The sequence below is a fragment of the Nyctibius grandis genome, chromosome 10 (assembly GCF_013368605.1).
Source record: "Nyctibius grandis isolate bNycGra1 chromosome 10, bNycGra1.pri, whole genome shotgun sequence".
In the NCBI taxonomy this organism is placed as follows: domain Eukaryota; kingdom Metazoa; phylum Chordata; class Aves; order Nyctibiiformes; family Nyctibiidae; genus Nyctibius; species Nyctibius grandis.
Genome location: NC_090667.1, coordinates 31,105,274 through 31,122,498, shown reverse-complemented (window position 1 = coordinate 31,122,498; position 17,225 = coordinate 31,105,274). Strand labels below are relative to the sequence as shown.

The window sequence follows — 17,225 nt, the reverse complement described above, 5'->3', positions numbered from 1 at the left end:
GGCGCGGGAGGTCAGGGCGCGGGGCGCGCCGCCCGCCCGCCCCTCAGCCCGCCCGCCGCCATCGCCCGCGGCCCGGCGCGGGGACGTGGCCGCCGAGCCCCGGCCCGGCTCCCGGCTGCGGGGGCGGGGCGCGCCCTACCGTACTCTCTGGACTAGCCGCCCCGTCCCCTCGTCGGCCCCCGAGAGGCGGGGCCAGCCTGCAGCTGCGGGGGCCCGGGGACGCCCGACGCGGCAGTGCGAGCTCGGCAGCGCTCGCCCGATCGCCACAAAACCTCCGGGAGACGGTGCGCGGAGGTAACGGGATCGCGGAGGCGTTGTGAAAGTCTTGTTATTCCAGCACGCAGTCGCCAAGTAGCGTTTCCTCGTTGCAGGAAGCCCGGCGAGGCAGGGCGCTGGGAGCCCAGCTGCTGGCAGATTGCGTTACTCAGAGGTACCTTTGATTGTCACACCCCGCAAAAATCTCTGCTTGTGCAGGTGGGCAGTGCTGGGAGAGCGTGAGTGGGCACAGAAAGGTGAGCAGGAGAAAAAGGCGAGAGAGGAAACCGGTCTCTGAAGCGTGTTTCATCTGTCTGTTCCAAGAAATAGGTGCTGAGTTTCCCTCCACCTGGCAGCCCCAGTTTATCACCTACCTACACGCTATTCTCGTCCCACCTGCTACGAAGGCAGGTCGTCTCGGGATAAACTGCACTATGTATAGAACAGTGAAGGAATATAAGCATTCACTTACTTTTGTGTGGCTCTGAACTTGTCCTCATATGACTGATCAAGTTACTTAGCCCGTCTTCTGTGCAACATCAGCAGAGATGGCAACACTGTGAATTTAACAAAAATAAACCTACTTAGGTTTGTAACCTGATTTATCACTTTAAAATGTATGCTATGACAGAAATACAAGTATTCTTGCTGCCCCATGGAGCTGGAGTATAAGCTGTGCAAAGAATGGAGACACCAGCCTTAGAATGGGGAGAGCAGGGCAAGTGGAGCCTTGAACATCCCTCATGGTGTTAGTTCTGGAAGTGAACTTGACTCTCTGCGTGGCCGGTTTCAGCTCCAGGGCCTGCTGTGCTGTGCAGCAGCTACACGCTGCTGAACTACACTGGAGAGGGGCTGTGGGGCTGATGCCCAGCACGGCTCTCCTCATGCCCCTCACCTCCATGGCGGTGTGCTCTCTGCAGGGCTATTTGATGTCTTAGTTTTAAAACAGATGCTCAGTGACAACCATCCTGCGAAGACCACCGCTGAAGTCACAGGGCTACCTGCGGGGGAGCATTACACCTCAGGCAGGTAGCCACGCAGACTGCGAGGACTACTCTTGAACTTGCAGATCAGGACCTTGCCAAGGTCAGGGATCAGCATACTGTAACTGATGCATCTCGAGCAGAAGGGTGAACCTCCTGCTGCACAGCCCTACTCTGCTTTTAGGATAAACCTTCAAGAGTCGGTCCTTTGTGACTTTAATGGCATTCGCTTGGCAGTGAAGCTATGCAGCCTGGCCACTTCATACTGCTGTCACAACATGCCTTCACTACTGGTATTCCAAAATGTACTGTACCTCAGTACCAATGCAAACGCAATAAACAATTACTGTTTCAGAATTTCATCCAACTCAGATTCTGAGCAGATGTAAAAACATAAATTACTTCATGCTAAGAGAAAATAGCAATACTAAATGAGAAACTGCAGAAAAACCACAATGCATAAACATACGCTCTGTTCTGAGCATGTGCATACTATAATAAAACCCTACCAAACTTTATTCTTAATAAAAAAATGATACCAGTAGCAACCCCCTGAAATTCTCAACCTGTACAAATGTGGCATTTTATACTATCAATAAAATCTCTTTCATGTAAAGGAGATGCGTTAGCAATGTCTGTATAAAAATACAAAGGTAAACATGATGAAATCTGAAAAACATGCTAAGGGTTTTTAGAGACTTTTCCCCTTGTTTCTGTGACCACTTACCTGCCCACTTGCACCATTTTCTTTCAAATTAAGTTGTGCAAATATCAAGTCTTCCATGGCACCAGTGTGCATGCTCAAAATCAGTTCCACTGCTGGACCGAAACACGATTACGCTGCACAGCTTCAAATCACCGCTGCTGAATCCACTGCACCCTCCGAAGTGCTCAACTTTGGCAGCAAAGCAGTGGACTGGACACGAAGTGCAGTCTGGATAACGTGACCGTGGCTGCTGAGATATTCAGGCAAACTGATGGCTTAGATCTAAAACAACAGTGAGAGACAGCTTAAGTAAAACTTCACATATTTTAGACTTGAACAAATTTATTAATACCAAGTTTTTGGCATATTGTGTATTGCAGACACAGTATCATGGCATCGTCATATATAATGAGAGGCAAATCATTCAAAGGCCTGTACTATAATGTAGGATTTTTTATGTAGCTCTTTAAGGAACTAATTTAAAGCAAAGTTATATTTTGAGAAAATTTTAAAAATTAAGACTTCTTAGTCAATTTTATTTTTTTGGATTACAATTTCTAAGGTTGTGTAAGAGGTGCTATTTTCTGCAGCAGCCAAAGATTCAAGCAACACAGTGGCAGAGTAAATGACTGGGTTAAAAGAGCCAGATGCCCACGAACAGGCCTGTAACAGAAATACACCCTCTACAGGTGTAGAAGGTTGGAAGGGACCTTAAAGATCACCTAGTTCCAACCCCCTGCCATGCGCAGGGACACCTTCCACCAGACCAGGTTGCTCCAAGCCCCATCCAACCTGGCCTTGAACACTGCCAGGGAGGGGGCACCCAAAACTTCTCTGGGCAACCTGTTCCAGTGTCTCACCATCCTCACAGTAAAGAATTTCTTCCTAGTATCTAACCTAAATCTACCCTCTTTCAGTTGAAAACTGTTACCCCTCATCCTATCACTACATGCCCTTGTAAAAATTTCTAAATAAAACTTTTTAATTACCATGCTAAAAAACTCAGTATGCTTTTTACAGAAGAAAGCAATACAAATTTCTTAGAGATGCTCCTTCATAAGTTACTTGGATGGAAAAGCAGAATGGCTGATGCACCAGTTTCTTCACTGAAATCAGCAAATAAATATTTCCTTTACAAGGGAAGTATTGCCAGATGAAAAAGGCTGGGAGCTCTTAGACTCTAAAATAAATAATCCTGAGGCAGTCTTAGAAAGTGTCACTTAGACAAGAATAAACTCTCTGATGAAACTTCTTCATTATCTTTCATAGACTTGTCTTATGCAAATTTGAACTTATCCAAAGAAGATGGTGCCTACTGGTTCATAATTCAGCTTCCTGTCCCACATTCTTACTATAGATTACATCGGTAAGGTCCAAAAGTTAATTAGTGATGAAGTTCTCTGCGGATGCATCAAAAGTTTCTGGGGACTTGATCGAGGCCTTGGTCCAAGTCAAATCAGCATCTGAAATTACATGTCATTAACTTCTTAATATAAAAAATGCATTTTATATGCCATGCATCTTCAATTTCTGCATGTCAAAAACTGGGACACAAGAAAGTTTAGGCCAAATATTAAAATCATCCATCAATTTTAGATCAATGAGGAGAATGGTCTATTTTGAAGCAAGTATTATTTTTCGTGCATGTCAACAAAACACTTTGCGCAGTATTTAATCTGCTAATTCAGTTCTGTACAAGAGTGGAGATGTTTTCTCATGAAGAGATGTCATATTCAGTGGATTTTCAGCAGGAAAAAACAATCTTTATCAGCCTGGAAGATTGTTTGCCTATTTTTTTAAAAAAACCTCATTACCAGAAGTTACGTAATTATGTTTTTTTCCCTCCAGGAAAAACATTTGAATGCATTTCAGAGGGGGCAGGGAGAGGAAGAGAGTCAGTAGCATTTAAAAATGTAGAGAATTATCTGGAACCATAATACCTTTCATGGTCTAATGACAGAAAAAACAGATTAATTCTACATTAGGTACTACATTTAAATGTAGTAAATTATGGCTTTTAAACCAACTTTTCTGCTAAAAGCAATTTTTTGAGCTTTCTGTTGCATTTTCTCCTTAATGCTATATTTCTTTTGATTCTTCAGGATCTGCCTCTATTCACATTGTCAATCTCGTTCACATTTATCCGCTGTCTTAGAAGAGACTTATGTAATCGGGAATTCCTGTTCTGAGAGTGCTCACGGGGTCACTCTTCTGTTTAATCTATTTCTGCAGCCCTCCACTTCAATGTATTTCAGTTCTTGAAATCATTTTATCCTTACCACCGCAATTTAAATTACATTAGGTCCAAACCTGTTCCTGTTTACTCAGTTCTTAACTTCATTCTCTCTTCTCCAGAGGTATTCTCACTGCATGCTTATACATACAAGCATTTCTTTTATTCTGAGCTGCGAGACACGTAATTTACTTTCAGTAGCCTCTTATGTTTAAGAAACAGTATGCGACCATGTCAGACATTGACAGTTTTAGGTATGCCCGCAGCTACCACCAAGGAGGAAAGAGCTGAGGTTAGGAAGCCAGTCTTCACCCTGCAGCACCCCATCCTCGCTAGCATTGCGATAGATGTATCCGGATGACAGTTGTTGGGGGTTAGGATCTTACCAAATACTGCTTTTACCTCTTGACATCGTTAGAATTCCCTTGAACCAGGATGTCAGACCCACTTTCGTTAAAAAATAAGACCAGTGGGGGGAACCTGACGGAAGGACCCCCTCGCCGGCCCGGGGCGCCCCAACCACCACCAGACCCTGAGGGAGCGTGAGGGAAGGCCAGGTCCGAGGGACGGTGGAGGCTCCCTCGGCCTCCCCCCGGGCCAGAGACCGCTCAGTTATCGGTACTACGCTCTCACGTGTCTTCTTCCGTGCTTGCTCTCTTCCGAAGGCGGGCGGCGGCGAGACGGGCGGCCCGGGAAGGAGGCGGCCGGGCCGGGCCGGGGCAGCCCCTCAGGGCGGAGCCCGTTCCCGCCCCGCCGGCACTACCTGCGCATGCGCGGTGCCCGCCTCGGCGCCACGCGCGCGCGGTGAGGGCGGGCGGCGGCGGCGGCGGTACGCGCGCGCGGTGAGTGGCGGCGCGATGGCGGGCGGGCGGCTGCCTCGGCGGGCACGGCCTGAGGGGAGCGGCGCGGTGCGGGGCTCTCCCCGCCGCCTGCTGCGTCCCGGGCGGGCTCGCTCCTCTCAGAGGCCTCGGGGAAGGGGGGTGGCGGCGGTTCGCGGCCCTCGGCCGTGGAGCGGGTCTGCTGGTGGGAGCCCGGCTCGTCCCTTCCCTCACTGCGTCCCCCCGGTCTTGGCGGCTTCTCCGCTTGAGCCGCGGTTGTCAGGGGGTTGTTCCCTCTTGTGTGCCCCGCGGTACGGCTCGACAGCCGGGCTTTGACCCCGCGTAACGAGCAGCGGAGGGAAACTGTGTCTTATTGTAGTGACTTTGAGCGAAGGCAGAGCAGAGCGTTTGTCCCTTTTCCTGCCAGCCCCTTGCTGCAACAGGAACATTTTAGTTCCGTTCACTGTTTTTTTTTCCTCTAGTGCATAGCGGTGTTTTTACAGAAAAGGCTGAAAAGCTTAATTATTGTGGGATATGTGATTTTAATGTGCGATATGTGATTTTAGATTGGAACAAGCGCTGCTGGGGGTGGAGTATGGTGGTGTTGTGGGATGGGTGTCAGCCGTCCCTGGGCTGCGGTCTGTGAAACACCTGAGGTTTGTGTGGGAACCTCCCCATTAGTTCGGGGTCATTAATTTGGGTCAGGGGTGCCGAAAGTGCAACAGCACCGAGAAACTCAGAGTGGGAACAGCTGGGCCTGCCTTTGAGGCTGCTGTTAAATGTTCTGAACCTCTGATTGAGGAAAATAAAAATGCAGGCTGGCATATCGCCCTTGAAGGGTCTAAATGAGCTAGCGAGGTTTTGTTACCTCTTACCCTGTGTTGTTAGACAGCGTGTGGTGGTTAAATAGATAAGAAGAAAGTCTGCAGAAATGTACATCGGTTTACAGGTGTTCTTTGAGCCAGGTATTTCCTATCTAGTTAAAACTCGATAAGCACATGGCAGCCTCTCAGCTTGGAGTCAAATGACACGGTGAAATGGAAAGTTTCAGGTTTTTTACACCTGTCAAATGAAGTAGATTACCCATATGAATTACCTGTATGAAAAAAAAATGGGTAATCTGTTAGTTTAGCCCTATTTAACCCATTAACCTATTAATGGTTAATGCTCCCTGTTTGCTTATGAAGTTGTAAGAATGGGGATATATTTAATAAAGATAACTGTGAAAGTCAGGGAAAAGTAACTTTTTTTCCAGATAATAGTTCTGATTTGTGTTTTTTTGTAAAAATATTTTTGTCTGAAAAAGTTAATTTTCAAAAGTGTGTGATCCTTCGTACCTCCCCCCCCCCGCCATTAAAACTGGATTCTAAATGAAGCCTGAGGAATTGTCTGACCCTTCAATAGCTTTTAAATACAAGATAAGTTGTCTGTCAGGTCAATGGTACTATGTAAATTCCTTTTCTCATGCTAAATACATGTGCATGCACATATGGTTCTGATGGATGTTGAGCTAAAATGTCCTTAAAAACACTTGGTGAAGGAGATCCCAGATATCCTCTAGATAATTCAGTTACAATTACTGTATTATTTAGTAGTTGTGGCTGCCCCCTCCCTGGCAGTGTTCAAGGCCAGGTTGGATGAGGCTTTAAGCAACCTGGTCTAGTGGAAGGTGTCCCTGCCTGTGGCAGGGGGGTTGGAACTGGATGATCTTTAAGGTCCCTTCCAACCCAAACCATTCTATGGTTCTATGATTCTAATTTATGTTTTCTTTGACTGAATCTTCAGAAGGAATGTTGAGGTTTTTAGGATGCTGCTTCAAGATTTGTGAAAACCCTGCAAACTGACCAAAATAGTCAGCATGTTCGTGTTGGACATCCCGAGTGTGTCAGCTGCTCATGTTTAAAGTGTTCAGACAGCTCTGGTGTCAGGAGCCCACTGCAAAGGAGCATCTTTGACTTACTGTGCATGTACTATCCCAGTGGCTTGTGCATTAAATTTGACACGAAGAGCAGTATGCTTTGTGTGGATGCTCAGATAATCTGTTTGAGGTGTACGGAATCTGTTGCTTGTATTCTGGCTAATATGTGTACGAATTACAAAATACAGCTCTAATTTTTTGAAAGTATTGCTGGTTTTCAGTATTTTCTAATAGCAATTTGCGATCAGTTCACTAATGAACTGTAGACATTTAACATCTGCTATGTGTGAAATGATAAACAACAATTATAAAAAGCTGCCAAGTTCTAGGACTGAATGTAGTGTGTTTTTAATGCAGAATATAATAGGTGCCTTCCTGTGCTCCGAATGTTTCCATTCATATGTGTTCAATTGTTTCATTAAGGTGCAGAGAGGTGGCACCTTCAAATTCTTGATAACACCTTTTTTTTGTTTTGTTATTGTTGTCATGAGTGTTTTCTTCTTGAGCGCGTGGGAGATAATTTTGTGAGAATCTGAAATGTTCTTACAGAATTTTGAAGAGTCACTATTTGCTCTCATAAATTGGAAACTACAGTAATCTTTTCTTGTTTTTCTGTTTTGATAGGACCACGCAGCCAGTGTTGCTTTTTGTGCGGATTCATCATGATAACTCCAGCTTTTGAACTGACCCAGGATCCGGATTTTCTTACAATAATAATCAAAGTACCTTATGCCAGAGCTTCAGAGTTTGATGTGTATTTTGAAGGGGAAGATTTTAAATTTTATGCTAAGCCGTACTTTCTCAGGCAAGTAGTAGAAGGATTTAGAAAAAAATGAACTTCATAAAATAAATAGAAGTCAGTAGAGAATTAACTTCATTTTGGTCTCTTCAGAATGTTTCTTATCTGCAGCTCTTACACTGTAGACCACAGACAGCCCATTTTGTGCAAAGAATTGTTTTTATGGATCTAGCCTCTTTGTTTCAAGGCGTTAAATCACGTTAAAGGGAGTTTAAAGAAATAGTTTCCTAAATTTACTTTACAATAGATTTTTAGTTGTAAAATGACAAGACAATTCTCTGAATGTATGCAAGTTGTGTAGAATAAGTGTGTCTTTTCCCTGTTGAGAGCCAGATACAGTATATTTGGTGAAGAATGGATTTTGATACCCTTATAACATAAAGGGAGAAAAGTCATGCGAGCGGAGGCAGTAGGAAGTGAGGTTCCAGGCTGTATCTTTTCTCTAGATAGCAAATTCCCTGCTATGCTATAGAAAAGGAACAAGAGGCAATCTCAGTTTGAAAGTGTTAAGAGAACCTTTGGCATGTAAGAGCTGACGAGCTATTAACCTTTCTTATTTTCTGTTTCCTGTATTCTTGGACATGCTTCCCCCATATACCTTAGACCACAAGGGATTTTAGTGGACTGGTAGAACGCAGTGGATTGGTTATTCTGAGTAAGCAGTACAAGAACTCTGGATGAGTTCTCATACTGTCACTGTGGGTTAACTTAGAGTTTTTAAATTGCAGAATCTTCCAAGTGTTGCACATAGAATCACACAGAATCACAGAATCACAGAATGTTAGGGATTGGAAGGGACCTCGAAAGATCATCTAGTCCAATCCCCCTGCCGGGGCAGGATTGCCTAGACCATATCACACAGGAACGCGTCCAGGCGGGTTTTGAATGTCTCCAGAGAAGGAGACTCCACAACCTCTCTGGGCAGCCTGTTCCAGTGTTCAGTCACCCTTACAGTAAAGAAGTTTTTCCTCAAATTTAAGTGGAACCTCCTGTGCTCCAGCTTGCACCCATTGCCCCTTGTCCTTTCAAGGGATGTCACTGAGAAGAGCCTGGCTCCATCCTCTTGACACTTGCCCTTTACATATTTATAAACATTAATGAGGTCACCCCTCAGTCTCCTCTTCTCTAAGCTAAAGAGACCCAGCTCCCTCAGCCTCTCCTCATAAGGGAGATGTTCCACTCCCTTAATCATCTTCGTGGCTCTGCGCTGGACTCTCTCTAGCAGTTCCCTGTCCTTCTTGAACTGAGGGGCCCAGAACTGGACACAATACTCCAGATGCGGCCTCACCAGGGCAGAGTAGAGGGGGAGGAGAACCTCTCTCGATCTGCTGACCACACCCCTTCTAATACACCCCAGGATGCCATTGGCCTTCTTGGCCACAAGGGCACACTGCTGGCTCATGGTCATCCTGTTGTCCACTAGGACCCCCAGGTCCCTTTCTCCTACGCTGGTCTCCAACAGCTCTGTCCCCAACTTGTACTGGTACATGGGGTTGTTCTTGCCCAGATGCAGGACTCTACACTTGCCCTTGTTATATTTCATTAAATTTCTCCCCGCCCAACTCTCCAGCCTGTCCAGGTCTCTCTGAATGGCTGCGCAGCCTTCCGGCATCTCAGCCACTCCTCCCAGTTTTGTGTCATCAGCGAACTTGCTGACAGCGCACTCTAATCCCTCATCCAAGTCATTAATGAATATATTGAATAGAACTGGTCCCAGAACCGACCCTTGCGGAACTCCGCTAGACACAGACCTCCAACTGGACTCTGTCCCGCTGACCACTACTCTCTGGCTTCTTTCCTTCAGCCAGTTTACAATCCACCTCACTACCCGATCATCCAGACCACACTTCCCCAGTTTAGCTGCGAGGATGCTGTGGGAGACCGTGTCAAACGCTTTACTGAAATCGAGATAGTGCCAAGGGTGTCATCTCTCTGGTGGCTGTGACCTCATCCAAGCTGGGAAACCAGGAGTCACAAATTTTCTCTTATCTCAGATGCTGATCTCTTGTAGCAATAGTTAGGGGGGAAAAAGTTTTGAAGTACATGGGTATTTAACTGCATGACTTCCATTAGTATCAACAAGAGTCATGTAGGTAAGTCCTTTGTGCTGCTTTTGGAACGTGCCTTACGTTTTTATAGGCTGAGACGTTAAGTTGCAGAGTTAGTCAGGCATTCAATAGGGCATCTCATTTTTTGCCTGCAGATTGACACTTCCTGGAAGAATTGTAGAAGATGGCAGAGAAAAAGCATCTTACAATACAGACAAAGGTATTAGTTAATATTCTTAGTATGTGTCATTAAAAATGCTACTAACTCTCAGATAATTTGTACTTTTCTGCACTGGAATTGCGTAGAACTTTAGTGAAGTATATGATACTGTAAATAAATATAAAGTTTCTCCTGTGTTACATAGTATAAAAAAATCTTGCTTGGGATATACTGTACGTACTTAGGCCATCCTTAAGCACAAAGGACGTGTTCAGAACTGTCCTAATAATGAAAAAATTATGTACAAGTCCTCTTCAAGCCCTGTGGAGGCTGGACATGTTACTGTACCAAGATCATTATTCTAGTCAGTCTGCAGAGAAGTCAGGTAGTGCTGAATAGAAATGAGATAATCCTGAGGCAGTCTTCTGGCTATGTCTTAAGAGAGAAGACGTTAGCCTTTTTCCACACCTTAGGGTGGAAGGTATTTCTGGGACAAAATATGCACCTTCTGGAATTGATGTATTCCTTAAAAAACCTCAGCAATAAAACCTGTAATTTGCTGCTTGCAAAGCCTTTATTACGTGCTGGACCTAAGACAATAATCAGATTGTTGAATGTAGTTTCCTATGATCTTCTGTTGATTGCTTGATTGGTGGAGGGATTTAAAATAAAATAAAGCTTGTATTCTGTTGGTTTGTGCTTATACAGTATGAGTCAAGAGACCACAACTGGTTAAATATTCTCTTTCATGCTTTATCATTAAAATCTTTGATTTTTGTGAAACTTGTGAAGTAAGGTTAAAAATGTGCACAGCGATTGTTGCTTAATAAAATGCTACCTGCACGTGTCCTAGTTTCTGTGAGCCTTTTTCATTAGAGGAAAAATGCATGTTTTTTGTCTTGGGTATTTTAATGCAATAACTGTATTCTGACTTTCCTTTAAGGAACATTTACAATTCAGTTACCTAAGGAGATTCCTGGCCAGTATTTTGAGGGACTGGACATGCTGACATCTCTTTTAGCACCAAAGAAAACAAGATCAGCAAAACCTTTAGTAGAAGAGATAGGTATGGCAAAAAAAATCTTGCTCATGGTAGTGATACATGTACATAATGAAATAAGTTACAGATCTACATGGCGATATATGTAGAAAAATACAGTATTTCTATTATTGTCTAGTTCAAGGTATGAGAAAAGTGTGAATGAATCTGCAAGTATGGCTAAGTATAGAAATAAATGTGTTGTAGGTGATATACATGTCATCTTTATAGGCTTAGTTATGTTTACACTTTTCCAAAATATGCTTAACGTATGCTAATCCTCTGTAGGTCTTTGTACCCCTCTAGTGGCTGTGTCATACACACACGTTTGAGTCTTCTGTTTTCTACAAGCTAGCACAACTGGACTTCCAGCTGAAATGGTAGAAGCTAATTAAAATCACAGGTTCTAGTGGATGACTTGCTTCACATCAGCATTTAACAGACAAGAATGTTTGACTATCTGTGTTGAATTTTTTAATACCTATCTTAAATTATTGATAACATCACTTTGCTCCTGTCAGGGTTCTCTTAGCATCAAATTCTGATCTTGTTGAAATCAGTGGAACAATTATTTCAGTCTTTGAGGGAGTATACTTAAAAACTGTAGTGTTCCTAGGCTTCATTTTTGAAAGCTGGAGAATATGGAGCAGGACCTATGGATTACTGATGGACCTGTGGATTACTGATGGATTACACCTGCCTGTATGACCCAGTGTTGTATAAGATTTCTTAACAGATGTAGTAAAATGAGAAAGGCTGATTGTGTTATCAGTGTTTGCATTTCTGTTAGATCATGTATACTTTCTATGTAATAATTTTCTTTCTCTGACCATGCAATATATACAGCTGCCTCTGCTGAGCTGTCTGAGGAGGAGGAAGAAGAATTTGACTGGGAAATAGAGCAGACCCCTTACAATGAAAGTGCAGAAAGCACTCTACTACCACAGTACTGTTATGGATTTGGGAATTTGCGGTCAGGGGTGTTCCAGCGGCTACAGGTAGATGCATTTTTGTCTTTTCTATCATAAAAGTTCTGGGTATGCATATCATACCTGTGGTTTGGTCCTATAATTTTTGTTCCGTTTGCAGGATGAACTCAGTGATGTTATTGACATTAAGGATCCAGACCAAACTCCTGTAGATGAACGTAGGAGGAAACGCCTGGCAGCTGAGACTGCCAAGTTTGGCCCTGATCATTACCTGTGAGTATTGATTTACTTCACCTGGTCAAGTAAAAGTACCTCAGCTGAAGTATGTTCACTTTTTCTTTTCATAAATGATTGGTTTTAAGATAACTTTTTGAAATAATAGCTTTACTTTTTATTTGTCTGTTTCTTTGTCTCATCACAGCAGGCCTTAGAGGGTATTCTTAAGTGTGACACTGACACAAGACATTGCTCATCTGTTTTGGGGTTACTCTGCTGTTTAATTACTGCTTAAGCCTGTACTCAAGCAGGGGCTGCTGTGAATTGTTGCACAATGTTGTTTCGTAGTTCACCTATTCACCAGCTGAGTAGCCAATCCCTGCCAGCATTTTGGGTTGTAGAAGTCAGAACTTTGTTTTCCTCTTGTGAAATGAGGATTACTGAACCATCCTGGTCTATGAAGAAGTAAATTCGATTTTAGAAGTTATGAAGATTTTGTCTAGGCCACTTTGGTGTTTGCCTTCATCACATGAAACCTGTTTTACAGCAGAATGAGGAAAAGTTCCACACCAAGACTTTGTGTTTCTTTGTGCTTCATGTCATGTAATGAAGGTGGCAATGATTCTTTGTGCCTTTCAAGTTGGAGTATTTCAAGTCAAGTTAGATTCAGAAACTGCCAGATAAGTAAACTTAATTGAAGCCATGAGGTCTATTAATGTACAGTAATTCCTGCAAGATTGATTTGGTGGGAGAAGAGTGTAGTCCCCAGTAGCAAGAATTGGTACTTGTGATGTGTTCTGTGCGGAGAGGTAAGTTTAACCCATTCTGAGTTGTTTCAGAAGGTAACTTTGCAAACTTGGAACTTTTCCCTATTCAGATATTTCAGAGGCAGCTTCATGTCTTTCTGTAGTGTATAGAAATTAGAAAAGCTTTCTTGAAACATCACTTGGAAGTGCATTTCACTAGAACTGAACTAGTTCCTAACCTAGAATGTGAGGTAAATTACAGTAATTGTAAGTTTACATCTTAGACCCTGTGTTCTGGCCTGGTAGATGAGCTACAACCATTTAGTTTAATGACTGTGTTTTGGTTGCTTCAGAACAGACAATACCAACCTTTCTTCAACAAAAATTGTTTCCCTCTGTACCGTGATGAGAAGGACCATTCTGGGAGAAATGGTGGCAAAGAAGTGTTCTGTTGCCTTTAAGGGAAATGTACACTGGCTGGTGTCTTTAAGTTACTTTATGAAGACACTAAAGGAAGGCAACAAAAAATCTGTCAGTGTGAGAGTAAAGCATTCTGTGTTTAGTAGACTGGGCAGGTTTTGTATGATGATTAAGAAGGTATTAAGAAATTTTCTGCTTTTTTTTCAGTTCTCAGTATTTATACCACTGTTTGGGTTGAAGAAAGGGCTAAAATGATAAGAGGAGGCTTAGAACTTGAATCCTTTAGTATAAATCCTCCCAGAATTACTATATTGAGATTTTTACCACAGTGGCTTTGTGCTGAGGTGGAAGTAATCTCTCTTCCAGAAGTCATGTACAACTCTCCTTTTTCTACCTTGCTACAGCATGCCCTTGTTTACCTAAAAGTCCGCCCCCATCCGTACTTCATCTTTGCCCTTCAGCTGCATACCCTTCCTCCCCGAAGTATATGCAGTTTTTTAAAGTGGGAGAGCTTCCCAGTAAAATCAAGTTTGCTGCTAGTGGCGTTGTCTGAGAAGTCTTCTCTTTGCAATATTGTCCTTTAGATACATCCTGAACAAATCAGGTTTGTTCACCTTCATGTCGTGCTGCAAGCTCATCAATTTCCTAGGCTTCTGGGTGGCTCAGGAAAGGAGGAGGAAGTAAGGAAGGGGTACTGTAAGATAAGAGAATATTATTTATGCTTTTAATAATGATTATTTTCTGATTTTAAGTCAACATATTTCTAATGTATGGAAAATAGCCTGGCGCCAAGTCAGGTGTAGTCTGTGTATGCATTAAAATACACCCACATACACTATAAAATGAAATAAATAGCATGTGACTTATTTTTTTTTCCTAGAGCGGATCTTTTTGAAGATGAAGCTATTCAGCATGTTTTAAAGTACAAACCATGGTGGGTTGATGCTCATAAGAAAATGACAGCCTTGCAGGGAGAAAGTCATCAGGAACATGACACTCATACGTTTGGTGAGAACATATACATATATATACACACACCTGTTGCTGGAATGATAATTGCTGTGATGCCATGTTATGTTCTAGGTTATTGTTCTTAAAGGGAAAAAGTATAGTTTTGCCCTACAATTTTCAGTCTTAACCGTTCTTCATAGAGGAGTAGTACGTTACTTCTGTCCAAAAAGAAAAAAAAAATTCTTTGAGGGACAGTTATGTACTGAAATCTTTGAGACAGTTATGTGTGGAGCAGTTGACAGTATATTATAAAGGGGTCATTTTATCTTAGGCATTTGTCCATTAGTTACGTAGTGTAGTGTGTGATCTCTTGTCTGCATAACAAATTTTGGAGTTAACTCTTCATAAAGGCTATTCTAGAATTTCAGGTGTCATAGAATCATAAAGTTCCCTTTTAAGGGTATGGTGTAATCTTTAAGATTTCAAAGGAGCTGCTAGTGTCAGTAAGTCACAGCATCTGAAATCACATCAAACCTATCTTTGTAAAGTGGTTGTAATAGCTAGGAAATGGGTCCTTTGTTGCTGGTGCTTATCTTCTCTTTTTTTCTGATTTTTTGAGTAACTGTTGTCCCTTTCCTAGTTGTATTTTCAATGGAAAAAATAGTCAAAACTACTTTTTGTGCCCACTTCTAAACATGGTGCAGACACCTCACAGCAAGTTTTCCAAGAATCAGCTGTGGAAGATGGTACTAATATCAGCCCTTATCTCTGTATGATGAACGTGTCTTCTGTAGGATGTTTTATTTTATTTACACAGTACCACAGAATTTCATGGCATTTATTATTCTACTGTTAATTTTATGGGTCTTGGAGGGTTTTTTCAAAGGAAAATCTTTGTGTTGTTTTAGAAACTAAAAGGGATGTTTTCAGGTTTAGTAGATGACCCTGTAACAGTACTGTTAACTGAGATACCGTTCTGTACACAGTGACTGCAGAGAGCATTAGAAGTTACTATTATGCATATTCTTTTATTGTCCTTCATTCATTTCCTATGTAGTATGAAAATCTGATACTACTAAAGTAGATAATGATAATCCCTTCACCAGAGGTTCTTAATAAATATTAGTGCACTAATAATACCTGCACTTTCACATTTTCTACAGGAGAACAGCAATGGAATTCGAGTAAATGTGTATTTTACTGTGAATGTGATCTGATCTTTATTACTGGTCTCTTTTCAGCCTCTGAAGACAGAAATTGTTAATTATATCTGTCATAAGCATTTGATTTAAAAAGCATTGGACAAAGGTACAAGAGGCTTGAAAACAGAATAATGAGGGTTCTTTTGTTTGTTTTTACCCATTCACTCCGTAGTAAATGAAGGACTTCTAATGTTTGCCTGTGTTAAGGAATATAATGAAAATGAAGAGCTGCAGGATGATTTTATTCATAAAGAATATTTTTACTCTAAATTGAGATTCTGAAGCAAAACTCATACGTGTGTTGCTAGGTTTTAGGGGCAACAACAACAGACAAACTACTCGAAAGCCTGGCAAGCCTACTAATGAAAGTTACGCAGAAAATGGGGCTACGTAAGGGATCATCTTTTCTCTGAACCATTTGTTGTAACAGATATATATTTAATAAGGATGATCAAAAAAATGTAGTTTGACCTTCGTATGGCTGAGTGCAGAGACTCATGTAGTTTTGTGGATCTTGAGGAAATTTAAGTAACGTAGAGGCCATCTGGTGTTTGGGTTATGTTAATGCCAACAACCCGCCCGTTCCCTTAGAAAGACCTCAGTTTTGATAACATCGTTACTGCTGTTTGAATGGCAACATCGGCTGGGCAGGGCAAGCACTTGAGTGAGGATCTGAAATCATTGGAGGTTCCGAAACCGGAGTGAGCTGTGGTGAAAGAAACCACCATGAGAGGGAGTACAGGTTCCACCTGAAGGTCTCTTATGAATGGAAATACAAAAGGGCAGGAGGTGGATCCAAGCTGTTGGACCTGGAATCTGATCATCAATCAGATGAGTTCCCTGTGGTTTTGTGTTGCTTTTATGCTTTATCCAGTCAAAGGGATGGTCTGGCTAATCTGGGTTACAGATCCAGGAATTCTTCCGAGCTGAATGCAATTTTGTTGCATATCTGCATTAATATGTATTCCAGTATGCGTGCTTGGTAAGTGGAAGTGATACAGAAAAGGCACATAAAAGAAAGAAGGCCTGTGCTAAGTGAAGGACCTTTTTTACTACTTGAGAAATTTTATTTCCACTAGAGCTGGGGAGAAGTCTGACTGCATTGAGCCAAGGTGTGCCATACAGCTAGAAGGATAAGGAGGCTGTCAGTGGTGTTAGAGTGTGCTTGTAGTGAGAAGCCTTTGAACACTAGTGCTTAGCTATAAAAAGCCAAGGGGTACTCGAGCACAGAAGCTCTAGGGTCACAAACATTACATGTATTGCAGGACGTTTTAAGGTGTTTTATGAAGTGGGGTGTGATGAGTCTTTGAGCCTGTGTATGCATATATCCCCTTGCAGGTAGGTGTGAGGTCAAACTTTTTTTTACTAATAATGAGATACAAATGTCCCCTGTTTACTTTTGAACCTGTTTAAGGGCATAAAGGGGGAGGGATTGAAACAGTCATGCAGTTTCTTTTTATTGCTTATAGAAATGAGGAATACACAGATTTCTTACTCTTCCTGAGTTCCAAACTCATGTCTTGTGTTAAGGAAAGCCTATAAAATAAGGTAATTTCCATCATCTTCCATGATGAAATGAGGTACTTCCAAGCATACAGCTTGTAAAGAGACTTCAAATATTGGGGTGTTTAAAATATGTACAACTTGTGGTAGGTGTACTGCCGTGGCCAGCTTGCAGAAACACCTGTCTGTCCTGTGTGGAGGAAGGTTATGTTCTGGATTAAACACATACTGTCCAAAGCCGTCACCCAAGAACATGGAAACTGAGAGATACGGAAATTACATGTTGTCAGACGTGCAAC

At 42.4% G+C, this 17,225-nt stretch overlaps 1 protein-coding gene across 2 annotated transcripts in view; it reads left to right on the top strand.

Moving 5' to 3' along the window:
- Nucleotides 1-4,967: 4,967 nt before the first annotated feature.
- Nucleotides 4,968-17,225, top strand: part of SHQ1 (SHQ1, H/ACA ribonucleoprotein assembly factor) — a 53,909-nt gene continuing 41,651 nt past the window's right edge. For both annotated transcript variants that reach the window (XM_068408982.1, XM_068408983.1), the window contains exons 1-7: nucleotides 4,968-5,019; nucleotides 7,538-7,718; nucleotides 9,916-9,980; nucleotides 10,864-10,986; nucleotides 11,806-11,957; nucleotides 12,049-12,161; nucleotides 14,151-14,278. In XM_068408982.1, the coding sequence (XP_068265083.1) occupies nucleotides 7,576-7,718; nucleotides 9,916-9,980; nucleotides 10,864-10,986; nucleotides 11,806-11,957; nucleotides 12,049-12,161; nucleotides 14,151-14,278 (724 nt within the window). In that variant the 5' untranslated portion in view covers nucleotides 4,968-5,019; nucleotides 7,538-7,575. The remainder of the gene's footprint in view (nucleotides 5,020-7,537; nucleotides 7,719-9,915; nucleotides 9,981-10,863; nucleotides 10,987-11,805; nucleotides 11,958-12,048; nucleotides 12,162-14,150; nucleotides 14,279-17,225) is intronic.